General features: G+C 40.0%; 1 protein-coding gene across 1 annotated transcript in view; it reads left to right on the top strand.

Moving 5' to 3' along the window:
- Positions 1-16233, top strand: part of map3k5 (mitogen-activated protein kinase kinase kinase 5) — a 160898-nt gene that overhangs the window by 87991 nt on the left and 56674 nt on the right. The window contains exons 9-12 of the mRNA XM_060913964.1: positions 5509-5668; positions 8190-8343; positions 9171-9278; positions 12957-13009. Coding sequence (XP_060769947.1) covers positions 5509-5668; positions 8190-8343; positions 9171-9278; positions 12957-13009 — 475 coding nt within the window. The remainder of the gene's footprint in view (positions 1-5508; positions 5669-8189; positions 8344-9170; positions 9279-12956; positions 13010-16233) is intronic.

Raw genomic sequence — 16233 nt, 5'->3', positions numbered from 1 at the left:
ATCGATGTTTCCATAGCATCCACAAATCATAATTACAGAATATCTTGTTCCTTTGTGGAAAAATCAACTGAAATGATGCTCTCTGAAATGATGTGCCACTGTTTATTATATTTTCCCCAATCATAGGCAGATTCTTACTCTTAAAGAAGATATGCAGAACCATGGCCTCACTTTTTGTTTATAAATGACTTAAGACCTCAAGAATGGTACAGGAATCATTTTAAGCGTTAACAATAAATCTAATATAGTCATTTTTACGATTAAAGTGATTCATATAGGTAGCGGTCTGAGTGAATGACCTTGACATCTGTGACGTCACAGCAGGAAGTCTATCGGTCTCATCGCCATTTCTGCTATACTGAAACACAGAGCTGACTGCAACTCTGATCCTCCATTTTGAGCTAATTTATCGCCATGCCACGTTGATGTGTTGTTGGCGGGTGCAGCAACATGACAGAAGGTGGATTTACGCTGCATTCATGGCCCAAGAATGTTCAAACTGCAAAGATTTGGACGCGTTTTGCGAGAAATTCATGGGCACATTGGGCGCCTACGAAGTGGTCTGTCTTCTGCTCTGCACATTTTACTGAAGACTCGTATGAAACCTCTGATCTGTTGAGGAGCGTTGGCTATAAACCCGTATTGAAAGAGGGTGCAGTACCAGCAATTAAAGGCAAAGAAAACTACAAGAAAAGGAAAGTAAGTTCAGTTGCACCAGTTCTCCCGGAGCGTGAGCCGAGGGTTGTTGGTAAAACCGGGGACGGGACATATTATCGCTCGGGCAGTGACCTCCCCACGGTTGTTGCTAAAACCAGTGACATCCCGTCCCGGGTTTTAGTAATTGCCTGAGCCAAGCATTAATGATGGATTACTCAGTATAGAGAAAATGGAGAATGAGTGGAGCAGCCGTCTGATTTCTCTGCTGGATATTCTCGCCTCAGCAGCAATATCTCACCCTTACGTGGAAGAAGCGAATGAACGGAGAAGTGAACAAACAACTGAAAGTCAGATTGTTTCAAAACAATCGGCCACAAGGTCGGCCTTCAAGAAGCGAGAACACAGACGGGTAAGGTGTGACTCTCATTTGGATACAAAACAACAAAAACAACAACCCACATTGTTTACCTGCATTTAGATTAATACATATGACTTGTATTGTGTGTTTAAGTTACTGGTATAAGATTATTTAATTTGCTTCAGAATGTGATTGTCTCAGTTCATCTGATTATTTAATTAGCCTTTTACGTTTTATCAGTGAAAATGCATGCATGTACATGTGTGTTGCATAAGTTATAACACCCATCCTGTTTTAATGAGAGTCAACCCACAATCAGTGAAGTCAAATCAGTCTTAGTTGAGCAAGTCGATAACGGTATTTCTTACTTTCACCATACATTTTTATTTATTTGACTTTGGTCTATAGCTGTAAAAGGCCTCGGCCTTAAAACCGGTTACCGCAGTGATGTCATGCACTCAGGGCTGGCTGGCTCAGCGAGGCAACTCGAACGCCAACTTTGCAGTTGATTTTAACTCTCAAATATATTTTTTAAATTCCCATTTATGCAGCATACAAGAGTCAAGGATGGAAATACTATCCACTCAGAAACTTATTTAAAAATAAAGGTTCTGCCTATCTCCTTTACGCTTGTTTCATGGATGTTTCTTAAAGTTAAAGGGCATATTCTGGACCAATTTTGTTTTTTTAATATGAAAGTATGTCCCTTTACACACTCATCCAGAAGGATAATTTTGCACAAGGCCATCTGTCTACAGCAGAAAAAAATAAAATAATAAAACGCATCTGGAAAAATCCCAAGGGAGTCTGGAGCCAGAATCGTGACGTTATCTGCGGAAACACCAGCAGGCTGCGAGAGCTTGCGCAGTTTCAGTGCACAGCCTGTGTAGACCAAGCGCTCCCATTTCTCTCTCATTGTCCGGTCTTTTGGAAAACGATGAGTACTAATCCCATCAAGATTGGTGTTGCGACACCCTCCTACGATACATCTGTTTACCATTTTAATAATTACGCGATAACGTTGAAGAAATTTGCAGAAAACCACCAGGTCGTTTTCTCATAAACAAACCAACGCTGACGTAGGATTCAGAGGGAGGCGTCCCGCAGATGACGTCACGAAAATCAGTGTTTGCCGGGAAATCCAAATGCCAAGTTTTTTCAGAGGCAGATCAATTCGCCTCAAATGGCTTGATTTCAAATGAACTTTTCTGGTATTGCGCAAGGTAAAAAAATTGCAGAGAATGCAGAATGTTACAGATATTTGACCAAAGTTTAATATAAAATAGGAGAATTACATCGATCTTGCTCCTGAATTTACCCGTGATATGCCCTTTAAATGTGAAAACGTATGAGGGGTTCTGTAATTGTTGGCAAAATTGCTGTGGTACAAGAGCAACAAAGCACTTAAATGTGTTTTATGAGCTGCACTGTGACAAAATGGATCAATGCCTGTGTTAATGTTGACAAAATTATTTTTATATATAAATACATTGGCATTTTATGGGTTGAAAATACAGCCCCGATTCCAAAAAAGTTGGGACAAAGTACAAATTGTAAATAAAAACGGAATGCAATGATATGGAAGTTTCAAAATTCCATATTTTATTCAGAATTGAACATAGATGACATATCAAATGTTTAAACTGAGAAAACGTATCATTTAAAGAGAAAAATTAGGTGATTTTAAATTTCATGACAACAACACATCTCAAAAAAGTTGGGTCAAGGCCATGTTTCCCACTGTGAGACATCCCCTTTTCTCTTTACAACAGTCTGTAAACGTCTGGGGACTGAGGAGACAAGTTGTTCAAGTTTAGGGATAGGAATGTTAACCCATTCTTGTCTAATGTAGGATTCTAGTTGCTCAACTGTCTTAGGTCTTTTTTGTCGTATCTTCCGTTTTATGATGCGCCAAATGTTTTCTATGGGTGAAAGATCTGGACTGCAGGCTGGCCAGTTCAGTACCCGGACCCTTCTTCTACGCAGCCATGATGCTGTAATTGATGCAGTATGTGGTTTGGCATTGTCATGTTGGAAAATGCAAGGTCTTCCCTGAAAGAGACGTCGTCTGGATGGGAGCATATGTTGCTCTAGAACCTGGATATACCTTTCAGCATTGATGGTGTCTTTCCAGATGTGTAAGCTGCCCATGCCACATGCACTAATGCAACCTCATACCATCAGAGATGCAGGCTTCTGAACTGAGCGCTGATAACAACTTGGGTCGTCCTTCTCCTCTTTAGTCCGAATGACACGGTGTCCCTGATTTCCATAAAGAACTTCAAATTTTGATTCGTCTGACCACAGAACAGTTTTCCACTTTGCCACAGTCCATTTTAAATGAGCCTTGGCCCAGAGAAGACGTCTGCGCTTCTGGATCATGTTTAGATACGGCTTCTTCTTTGAACTCTAGAGTTTTAGCTGGCAACGGCGGATGGCACGGTGACTTGTGTTCACAGATAATGTTCTCTGGAAATATTCCTGAGCCCATTTTGTGATTTCCAATAGAGAAGCATGCCTGTATGTGATGCAATGCCGTCTAAGGGCCCGAAGATCACGGGCACCCAGTATGGTTTTCCGGCCTTGACCCTTACGCACAGAGATTCTTCCAGATTCTCTGAATCTTTTGATGATATTATGCACTGTATATGATGATATGTTCAAACTCTTTGTAATTTTACACTGTCGAACTCCTTCCTGATATTGCTCCACTATTTGTCGGTGCAGAATTAGGGGGATTGGTGATCCTCTTCCCATCTTTACTTCTGAAAGCTGCTGCCACTCCAAGATGCTCTTTTTATACCCAGTCATGTTAATGACCTATTGCCAATTGACCTAATGAGTTGCAATTTGGTCCTCCAGCTGTTCCTTTTTTGTACCTTTAACTTTTCCAGCCTCTTATTGCCCCTGTCCCAACTTTTTTGAGATGTGTTGCTGTCATGAAATTTCAAATGAGCCAATATTTGGCATGAAATTTCAAAATGTCTCACTTTCGACATTTGATATGTTGTCTATGTTCTATTGTGAATACAATATCAGTTTTTGAGATTTGTAAATTATTGCATTCCGTTTTTATTTGAGTGATTCCACGCTTATGGGTACTGAAATGGGGACATGAACTTATTCACCTAAAACCATTTCTTTTTTTACCATCAGGTCACAAAACATGTAATCTTTAATGAATGATATGTTAAAAGCTAACTTTAATTTTCTGAGATGTAATAAAAACATATTTATATGCCAAAGTCAAGCCTATGAGTTCCAAAATGATGTCTGTTACATTACTTCTGTTACGATTGTCCATCTCGCGTCTGTTACAAATTAATTACAATCGAGCTATATACCATGTTAATCTTATTGAAAGAATGTGTATGTTTATTCTACTACACATGTTTATTAATTATATTTGCTAAAACATCACCTTCCTATGTTTCAAAAAGTAATTCTACATTGTTAAAATTGAGAATATATATGTCCACAACACTTCTGTTACGTTCTGACTTTGGCATATAAATATGTTTTTATTACATCTCAGAAAATTAAAGTTATCTTTTAACATATCATTCATTAAAGATTACATGTTTTGTGACCTGATGGTAAAAAAAAAGAAATGGTTTTAGGTGAATTTTTAAAAATAAGTTCATGTCCCCATTTCAGTACCCATAAGCGTGGAATCACTCATTTACAATTTGTACTTTGTCCCAACTTTTTTGGAATCAGGGTTGTAGTTCAAAACACAATCTACTAGTTAAAATCATCCTGAAGGCTGATTGTGACAGAGTTGACTGTTTGGTACTTCTGTACATCATGAAGTTTTTATTTAAAAAAAAAATGTTAACGCCTTCTAACCAGAGGTAGGCGGCTCACCTCCTCCAGCCTCTAGCCTTGAGTGAGAATCTGTGAATCTGTGCCCATTTTCACTCAGTCCTGCCTCTCACGTCCACACCCCTCCTCCTCAGTGGGTGAGAGCTGGGGGTGAAGTACTGACTTCTTGATCATTTTTTGCTCGACTTCAATAGAATCCAAGCAGAAACCCAAACCTTTGGTCTGTACCCCGCACGAGCATTGTGCATGTCGAATTTGGCTCGTTTACACAAGGATGCTTTGGAGGCGTTTAGGGAGCTAGCATTCATCTAACTTGTGTGACTAATCTCAAACATCATGCTGGAGGAGCTTAATGTGGCATCAGAAAGCAAACACACCCTCTAAAACCACAAACTAAAAGTGATTGTAGGAAGGGCGAGATGATTTGAAAGTGTGCAACTCTTCAAAAAAGTGAGGAAAAAAAAGGGCCAAATAAAGGGACAGGATGTTTCTGAAGTCTGGTCCTCAGAGAGCAGGTGTAATATCCGTGTGTGTGTGTGTATTTCAAGATATTAGTAAGCAACATGAAAGACAGAGATATAGTTTAGAGTTAATATATATTATTATGTCTGTTGCAGGGAGTCATATTAGTTAGGCATGTTTATAATAATTTGATGTGTGTGTCATAGGTGTCAAGTTGAGCAGTCTCCTGGGAAAGAAAGGCAGTCTGGATAAGCTCCAGAGTTATTGGGATGTGGGCTTTTTCCTGGGCGCGAGCATTCTAGCCTGTGACAACACCCGTGTTTTACAAGCCTCTGAGAAGCTCTTCAAACTTAAAGCACCTGTCTGGTATGTACAAACATATACAGTGGTGCTTGAAAGTTTGTGAACCCTTTAGAATGTTCTATATTTCTGCCTAAATATGACCAAAAACATCATCTGATTTTCACACAAGTCCTAAAAGTAGATAAAGAGAACCCAGTTAAACAAACGAGACAAAAATATTATACTCGGTCATTTATTTACTGAGGAAAAGAGTGGCAAAAGTATGTGAACCTCGAGGATTAGCAGTTCATTTGAAAGTGAAATTAGAGTCAGGTGTTTTCAATCAATGGGATGACAATCAGGTGTGAGTGGGCACCCGGTTTTATTTAAAGAACAGGGATCTATCAAAGTCTGATCTTCACAAGAGACGTTTGTGGAAGTGTATCATGGCACGAACAAAGGAGATTTCTGAGGACCTCAGAAAAAGCGTTGTTGATGCTCATCAGGCTGGAAAAGGTTACAAAACCATCTCTAAAGAGTTTGGACTCCACCAATCCACAGTCAGACAGATTGTGTACAAATGGAGGAAATTCAAGACCACTGTTACCCTCCCCAGGAGTGGTCAACCAACAAAGATCACTCCGAGAGCAAGGCGTGTAATAGTCGGCGAGGTCACAAAGGACCCCAGGGTAACTTCTCATCTACCGAAGGCCTCTCTCATACTGGTTAATGTTAATGTTCATGAGTCTGCCATCAGGAGAACACTGAGCAACAATGGTGTGCATGGCAGGGTTGCAAGGAGAAAGCCACTGCTCTCCAAAAAGAACATTGCTGCTCATCTGCAGTTTGCTAAAGATCACGTGGACAAGCCATAAGGCTATTGGAAAAATGTTTTGTAGACAGAGTAGACCAAAATAGAACTTTTTGGTTTAAATGAGAAGCGTTATGTTTGGAGAAAGGAAAACACTGCATTCCAGCCTAAGAACCTTATCCCATCTGTGAAACATGGTGGTGGTAGTATCATGGTTTGGGCCTGTTTTGCTGCATCTGGGCCAGGACGGCTTGCCATCACTGATGGAACAATGGATTCTGAATTATACCAGCGAATTCTAAAGGAAAATGTCAGGACATCTGTCCATGAACTGAATCTCAAGAGAAGGTGGGTCATGCAGCAAGACAACGACCCTAAGCACACAAGTCGTTCTACCAAAGAATGGTTAAAGAAGAATAAAGTTAATGTTTTGGAATGGCCAAGTCAAAGTCCTGACCTTAATCCAATGGAAATGTTGTGGAAGGACCTGAAGCGAGCAGTTCATGTGAGGAAACCCACCAACATCCCAGAGTTGAAGCTGTTCTGTACGGAGGAACGGGCTAAAATTCCTCCAAGCCGGTGTGCAGGACTGATCAACAGTTACCGCAAACGTTTAGTTGCAGTTATTGCTGCACAAGGGGGTCACACCAGACACTGAAAACAAAGGTTCACATACTTTTGCCACTCACAGATATGTAATATTGGATCATTTTCCTCAATAAATAAATGACCAGGTATCATATTTTTGTCTCATTTGTTTAACTCGGTTCACTTTATCTACTTTTAGGACTTGTGTGAAAATCAGATGCTATTTTAGGTCATATTTATGCAGAAATATAGAAAATTCTAAAGGGTTCACAAACTTTCAAGCACCACTGTGTATATATATATATATATATATATATATATATATATATATATATATATATATATGTGTGTGTGTGTTGTAATGTTCTTCTGGCCTGCAGTCAGACATGCTTCTATACTGTCTTGTACACTTCTCGTTCTTGGTTCCCATAAGGCTGGTGTGTCATCAAAAGACATCTAACACACACTTTTTTAAAAACGGAGCCACAGGGAAGAGCTTCAAACCTAAAGTTTGTCCCTTGAGTCTATTTCAAACAAACTGGTTTTACATGCACACGCATTTTCAAACTTCCTGCCTGGTCTTATAGCTTCTAGACAGATATCAACATCACTGGGGTTTTTTTCAGTCTTCAACTGTCCAGTTTCAGTGAGCCTGTGCTCACTGTAGCCTCAGATTCTTGTTCTTGGCTGACGGGAGTGGAACCCAACGCTGGTGGAGCTCATCCACATCACATTTTGGCATGTTGTGGTTTGTGACATGCCTTTCTGCTCAACCACGGTTGTAAAAAGTGGTTATGGCTATTATGACCTCTCTCATTAATAGGATGTTTCCACTCACAGAACTCCAAAATTGCCCAAACTCCTGTATTTGAATGAAACTTGCAGAGGATTAAACAGAATCCTGAGAAATGTTGGCTGGTAGGAGAGGCAGACGAGATAAAAATAGCTTGGGATTTTTATGTGTTATTTATTATATATTGCAGCTCTTGGCTGGAATATAGAGTGAACCTGGAGAGGAACGACTATTTCTCCTTTTTGCTTTTGTATTTTATTTTTAATTGAAGATTTAATTAAATGGGATTTCTTAGTTTAGTCAAAAATGGTTTAACTTTAACTTACTATCTGTGTTTTATGGAACGTCTTAATAATAATTAAAATTATAATAAAAATAATACAACTGCTGGTGTGTGTGTGTTCACATTTCAGGTACCTCTGCTCGGTGGTTGAAACCATTCTGGTCTATCAGCACTTTAAGAAACCTTCAACTGAGCCTCCAGGGCCTAAACAGGAACTAGTGGATTTTTGGATGGACTTCCTGGTAGAGGCGACCAAAAAGGATGTATCATCTGTCCGTTTCCCTGTATGAAACACACACACACACACACACACACACACACACACACACACACACACACACACAAACATCTGCGCACTACATTTAAATTAATTAATTATCAAGTTAGTTCCTGTTAATGGGACAAAAAAAAATAATAAATGCAGCTTGTCATTTTACCAAGATACCAGAACATGTACGTAAACTCTTCTGTCCTGAAGATTTTCCTGTTAGGAAAATTTGCAAAGCCCCGTGACTGTTGACTGTTACAGAGCACTGGGGGGAAGGAGGGACATCAGTCCACGTTACCTAAATGTCTCCTAGAAATCTTCATCCTCCTATCACCGATTTTATTTTACTTTTTTATTATTACATTTAGATTATGTGGAGTGTCCACCATACAATTCCCTGTGAATGAACTGTTACTTTAGAAACAATATCGAATTCAACCAAGTGATTTAATATAAACCTCTCGTTTATGTTCCGGCGGGAACTACTGTCCGAGCCGTACAGTTGTATAAAAGTGAGTGCATTTCTCTGACCAATCAGATTTGAGGATTCAGCCATGTTCAATCATGATTCAGGACAGTTATGCACATAATTTACCATGACATTATCATATCTACTGTTTTTCGTCTATAACAAACATTTTTACTTTGTAAAGAATAATGTTATGTTTGAGATATATAATTTAACAAAACTATTAGTTTCTTATCACTCGTGAGGCAGGAATAGTTCATAGTAATGCTCTTTAGACCTTACTTATTCGAATATCATTTGTTGGCAGCAAATGATTTATAAATGTTGTTAGTTATTAACATATTCATTATAATTGAATATTGTATTTATGACAGGTATTGATTCTGGAGCCCACTAAAGTCTACCAGCCGTCTTACCTGTCAATCAACAAAGATGTGGAACACAACACACTCTCCATTTGGCATGTGGCTCCTGATGACAAAGTGAGCACTCACTTACTCACTCACTTATTTATTTATTCACTCACTCATTCACTCGCTCATTCATTCATTCACCCAGTTACTCACTCACTCACTCACTCACTCACTCACTCACTCATGAATTCATTCATTCACTCTCACTCACTCACCCAGGCACTCGTTCACTCACTGATTCATTTACTTACGCATTCATTCATTCACTCGGTCACTCACTCACTCATTCACTCACCTATTCACTCATTCACTCACTCAGTCCTTAATTCACTAACTCATTCATTCATTCACTCACTCAGTCCTTCACTCACTCACTCACTCACTCACTCACTCAGTCATTTACTTACACATTCATTCATTCACTCAGTCACTCACTCATTCACTCACCCAGTCACTTGCTCACTCTGTCCTTAACTCACTCACTCACTCACTCATTCACTCACTTGCTCATTAATTTGCTCACTCACTCATTCATTCACTCACTCAGTCCTTCACTCACTCACTCACTCACTCACTCACTCACTCACTCACTCATTTAGTTACATGTTCACCCAGTCACTTGCTCACTCTGTCCTTAACTCACTCACTCACTCATTCACTCACTTGCTCATTAATTTGCTCACTCACTCATTCACTCGCTCACTCAGTCCTTAACTCACTCACTCAGTCATTCCTTCACTCACTCACTCACTCACTCACTCACTCACTCACTCACTCACTCACTCACATGTTCATTCATTCATTCATTCATTCATTCATTCACTCTGTCACTCACTCACCCACTCACCCACTCACTCACTCACTCCTTCACTCACTCATTTAGTTACATAGTTACATGTTCATTCATTCATTCACTCAGTCACTCACTCATTTAGTTACATGTTCATTCATTCATTAATTCATTCATTCACTCAGTCACTCATTCACTCACCCAGTCACTCGCTCACTCAGTCCTTCACTCACTCACTCACTCACTCACTCATTCAGTTAAATGTTCATTCACTCAGTCACTCACTCATTCACTCACCTAGTCACTCGGTCACTCAGTCCTTCACTCACTCACTCACTCACTTGCTCATTAATTTACTCACTCACTCACTCACTCACTCACTCACTCACTCACTCACTCATTCATTCACTCACTCACTCACTCATGCAATCACAGTCTTTCATTCACTCATTCATTCACCCACGCACTCACTAGTTTATTTATTCACTCACTCATTCATTCGCTCATTCATTAATTCACCCTCCCATTAGTCAGTCATTCACTCACTCAGTCACTAATGCATTCATTCATTCACTCTCACTCATTCACTCACTCACCCAGGCACTCATTTACTCACTCATTTACTTACACATTCATTCATTCACTCACTCATTCACTCACTTGCTCATTCATTTGCGCACTCACCCAGTCACTCATTCACTCACTCATTTATTCACTTACTTACAGTCACTCATTCACTCAGTCACTCACTCATGCATTCACTTACTGTCTTTCATTCACTCATTCATTCACTCATGTACTCACTCACTCATTCACTCAGTCACACAGTCATTCTTATTCATGCGTATTCACCCAGTCACTCATTCACCCAGTCACTCATTCATTCACTTACACAGTCATTCATTCTTTTATTTATTCAGTAACTCCTGTCACTCACTCACTCACTCACTCACTCACTCACTCACTCACTCACTCACTCACTCACTCACACAGGCATTCACTCACTCACTCATTCATTCACTTACACTGTCACTCACTCACTCACTCACTCACTCACTCACTTACACTGTCATTCACTCACACATTTAGTCACTCACTCAGTCCCTCATTCATTCATTCATTCATTCATTCATTCATTCATTACTCATTCAATCATTCACTCACTCAGTCACTTGTTTATTCATTCATTCATTTACTCACTCCTTTGCTCATGAATTCCTTCAATCAGCCACTCAATCAGCCACTCATTCATTCATTTACTCAGTCACTCATTCACTCATTTATTCACTTAGTCACATGTTAATTGACTCATTCACTTACTCGTTAATCATTCACTGTCATTCATTCACTCACCCACTCAATCACTCACTCATATACTCATTCGCTCATTCACTCACTCACTTGTTCGCTCACTCATTCAGTCACTCATTCATTCACTCACTCATTCAGTCAGTCACTCATTCAGTCACTCAGTCACCCACTCAGTCATGCATTCACTTGCTACTTGTTGGTGTTAAATTTGGTAACAATACCAGTAACATTAATTTACACTGCTTTGGAAAAAAGTCTGAACCTCAACTTAATTCGTCAAAATTTTTGGCAAATTTGCTCTACACTAATTGTACAGGGAGCTTCATTCTAGTATACATAAAAAGAGAAATGAACATAAAATGAAAAAGAAATCAAACATTGCATTCAAGGTCCATAAACCTCACATTATACTGAATGTTTTATACTGGTGTTGTTGCAATACAAAGCCAACTGATGATTTGCGCAAATATGCACACATTCAAAATAAAGGTTTTTAAAAAAAATAATTTTATTCATTCATAATGACAAACTCGAGGCGGCATGGTGGTGTAGTGGTTAACGCTGTCGCCTCACAGCAAGAAAGTCCGGGTTCGAGCCCTGTGGCCGGCGAGGGCCTTTCTGTGCGGAGTTTGCATGTTCTCCCCGTGTCCGCGTGGGTTTCCTCCGGGTGCTCCGGTTTCCCCCACAGTTCAAAGACATGCAGGTTAGGTTAACTGGTGACTCTAAATTGACCGTAGGTGTGAATGTGAGTGTGAATGGTTGTCTGTGTCTATGTGTCAGCCCTGTGATGACCTGGCGACTTGTCCAGGGTGTACCCTGCCTTTCACCCGTAGTCAGCTGGGATAGGCTCCAGCTTGCCTGCGACCCTGTAGAACAGGATAAAGCGGCTAGAGATAATGAGATGAGATGAGAACTACAAACTCCTCATATTGGATGACTCAGTACACATCCTCGCAAACACTGAATACACACATGGACTGTGGCAGACAATTACAGCGTATGACGGCATACACCTGATTTATGATGGATTTAACCAGATCGGTCAGTGCGCTACTGACAGGGATCTACATTTACATCACTGTGTGTGTGTGTGTGTGTGTGAAGGAAATTTGCACTGTATGACCTTCAGACTCTTACACTTCTTATTACGGACTCATTAGATATGCACACTCCTACTGTTTCTGTCTCGTACACACACACACACATCTGTGTGCATTATGATAATAGATCGTCTCTCTTTTGTCTGTTTGTCTCTCTTGTCCTTTTGCATTTCAATCATTTTGTCCCGAATGCAGGCAAGCACACACACACACACACACACACACACACACACACACACACACACACACACACACACACACACACTTGAGGGAAATCTGGCCATGTGTGCCTTATTATATAAATGTTATCATTGTTTGTATTCCTCTATCTTTCATTATTTCTGCCTGTAATACAAAAGATCAGACATACATACACACACTTTTGCTCTCTCTGTCTCCCTCTGTCTCTACTGTGGGCTGAATTCTACCTCTTACTTCTGCATTTCTTCTTAGGCATAAAATGACACACACAAACACTGGGAAAACTACAGTACATTATGATATGACATCTCTCTCTCTCTCTCTCTCTCTCTCTCTCTCTCTCAGAATAAGGGGATCCATGAGTGGAATTTCAGTGCGGCGTCAGTGCGAGGCGTGAGGTGAGTCTTCTCTCACCTTAAAGTTCAAAACGAGACACATGTCGAACCATGACCAGCACTGAGTTCACTAACAGAGTGTGGGATGAGTGCCTACACTTCTGTATTACTGAAAATGAAGACTTAGAGCCACTTACAGCCTCAAGCAACAACAGCAACCCTTGTGTCCTGTTCATTGAGACGCGATGATGTCCCATTGACCCAGACAAACTATTTAGATTGTATAGCATTACAACTATAACGTATATACATCCTGAATTAAATGAACTAAGATGTCATTCATACATACAGCTTGTGAAGGAGTGCTGTTACATGATAATTACAGCATTTCATTCCTTTCATACCACAGCAATTTGTCAACACTTACATTTTTTAATTAATGATAGACTGACACATCATACGTTTATACAGTAGTTACATTTAATGCTGGGGAACATTTGCTAAACAAGTGAGTTCAGGTTATAACTTACATTAAGGCTATCATTTCTTTTACCAGCCTCTGTTTTCCTTTCTCATATTAGTAATACCAAAGTACGCAGCTTGTCATGTTACCGAGAAACAACAAAGCACAAATTCCTGAAGACTTTCCTGTGGTGGAAAACCTACTGACTGTTACAAAGTCTGAACACTGCGTACTCTTTCTAGAAACATTAAACAAATGTGTCAGTTTTTTAATTATTTTTTTTGATTATTAATCTTCGATTATATGGAGCATCTGCCGTACAAGTGTCCATCCATCCATCCATCCATCCATCCATCCATCCATCCATCCATCCATCCATTATCTGTAACCGGTTATCCTGTCCAGGATCGCGGGCAAACTGGAGCCTATCCCAGCTGACTACAGGTGAAAGACGGGGTACACCCTGGACAAGTCGCCAGGTCATCGCAGGGCTGACACATAGAGACAAACAACCATTCACACACTCATTCACACCTATGGTCAGTTTAGAGTCACCAGTTAACCTAACCTGCATGTCTTTGGACTGTGGGGGAAACCGGAGCACCCGGAGGAAACCCACACAGGCATGGGGAGAACATGCAAACTCTACGCAGAAAGGCCCCCATCGGCCACTGGGCTCAAACCCAGAACCTTCTTGCTGTGAGGCGACAATGCTAACCACTACACCACAAGTATAAAAATGATAATTTACTAAAACAAACACAGTGATTTGAATCATCTCCGGCTCTACAAAAAAACAACAAAAAAAAAAAAACAATGAACTTCACACTCCTCAGTGCCAAAATATATTTGAATTCGAAGTCTATCCCAAGCAGAGACTTTTGATGTTATATTAGCACCATTGCAAGTTAAAAAAAAAAACATAGCTGGGCGAGGGGGTAAAATTCAGAGAAAAAAACTTGTAGATTTATGAGAGAAAACTCTGAAATTCTCCGAGACAACAATCACATCCTTACCGGCTGCAGTGAATTCTGAGAAATGTAGTTAAATTTCTTCGTGCTTTTCTTTTATATTTTGCAATCAAGGAAGGAAAAGTGCATTTCCTATAACTCTTGGCTCAGCCATGGCATTGGTGGTGTCACGACATTGATCCAGCCTTGCAAAGTGAAGCATTCTGGAGAAGAGTCTTTTTTTTAACCTACAATGGCCCTAATACGCCATCATAGAAACATCATAAGCAACAGCTATATTAACTGACGTATCCATGTTGTACGTACACATATTTGACTACATTTTGCCCTTGAAATGTCTATAATATTTTTTGTGTTAAATTAACCCACTTCTAAGCAGGATGGTTGTCTTGGCAACTACCGTTTCGAAGAATGAAAAAAACGACGATTCATATCAAAATCATCAACAACCCTATCAAGATAATAGATACGTTCTGAAAAGAGTTTTGTTAGGAACAGGGAAACGATAAAAAAAGAAATATTTTATTCCACCTGCAGTAAAAATTGAAAATGGGTCACGGAAATATAAGTGTCGAGGACGGGTGAGTTTATTTTCTGCCCACTGACCGGAGGATACCTGAAAGGCCTGACTGTCTCAGTGCTGCGCTGTGATTGGTCAGAGCAGAGTCTGGGTTGCTAGGGAACATCCACTGAAGGTCCACTCATTGAAGAGTGTAATACAAAGCAGATACTCATACACGCATATATTCACACACACACACATTGACTCTCCCACTCTCATCACGGCACAAAATGAACAGTTGTTCAATGCACAAGCTGTTTAACACGTTCTGAAGTCCGCCTGCTCGCCTGCTTCATCTCACACACACACACACACACACACACACACACACACACACACACACACACTGGGTACCAAAAGGAAAGTCCCTTCAGTATTTGGTGAAGTGCAATAGTGAGGTCTTTGTTGATTGCTTAGCTCTCTCTATCTGTGTGTGTGTGTGTGTGTGTGTGTGTGAGAGAGGGCGATAGAGCAGGCAAACAGAGGAACTATACCAGCATGGCCTCTTACCCCACAGCAATTTGTCAATAATTACATTTCGACATTGTCTTACTTTTTATCCATTTATCATTGCATTTAATGTGAAAATAGGTTTGTTCCTATTATCACTTACATTATAGCAACCTCATCGTTCCCTCATCAGCCTCGTTTTTTTTTTTTCTTCCTCTCTGGAAGTTAATAAGACGAAAAATATGCAGTTTGTCATGTTACAGAGAAACCAGACAAAACCTCAAGTTACTGCTTTACCTCGACTGTTATAAAGCTCTGAGACTGGAGACTCTGTATGTGTTTGTGGAACATGTACTTTATACTGTAGGTCCTGAAGTAAGTTGATACAATAGAAACGGTAACACGTGTTAATATAAACCGGAGATCTGAATTACAGCCCGAACTCCTATCAGAGCTCTTATTGTAGAGGAATCACCATCAACACCTTCTGACCGATCAGAATGGAGAATTCAGCAGCGCAGTGGAATAATATCTAATGTCATGTGTCATTTATAATGGCGAAGTGAGTCTGATACCAATGCAGGACGACACCAGGCGGGTTCCGATTGCATTTTTTGCGCAAAATAGAAGCAGTTAAAAAGTCGATAAAACACAAATTGCGAATGGTCCGTGTTTCCATTCGATTGCATATCATGTGACCTTAAATGTGAAAAATATTTTTAGTCGAAAAAAGAGGACCCGAGTAAACAAAAAAGGTTTCGTTTAAAAAAAAGTTATTGACCAAACTGGGAAAGGAAAAACAGGGAAACGCTCCTGTCTGCGGATGTAAATAAAAATGGGT

Source organism: Neoarius graeffei, chromosome 2 (genome assembly GCF_027579695.1).
Source record: "Neoarius graeffei isolate fNeoGra1 chromosome 2, fNeoGra1.pri, whole genome shotgun sequence".
Classification (NCBI taxonomy): Eukaryota; Metazoa; Chordata; class Actinopteri; order Siluriformes; family Ariidae; genus Neoarius; species Neoarius graeffei.
The sequence above is the reverse complement of the archived record's forward strand: the minus strand, read 5'-3'. Positions and strand labels throughout refer to the sequence as shown.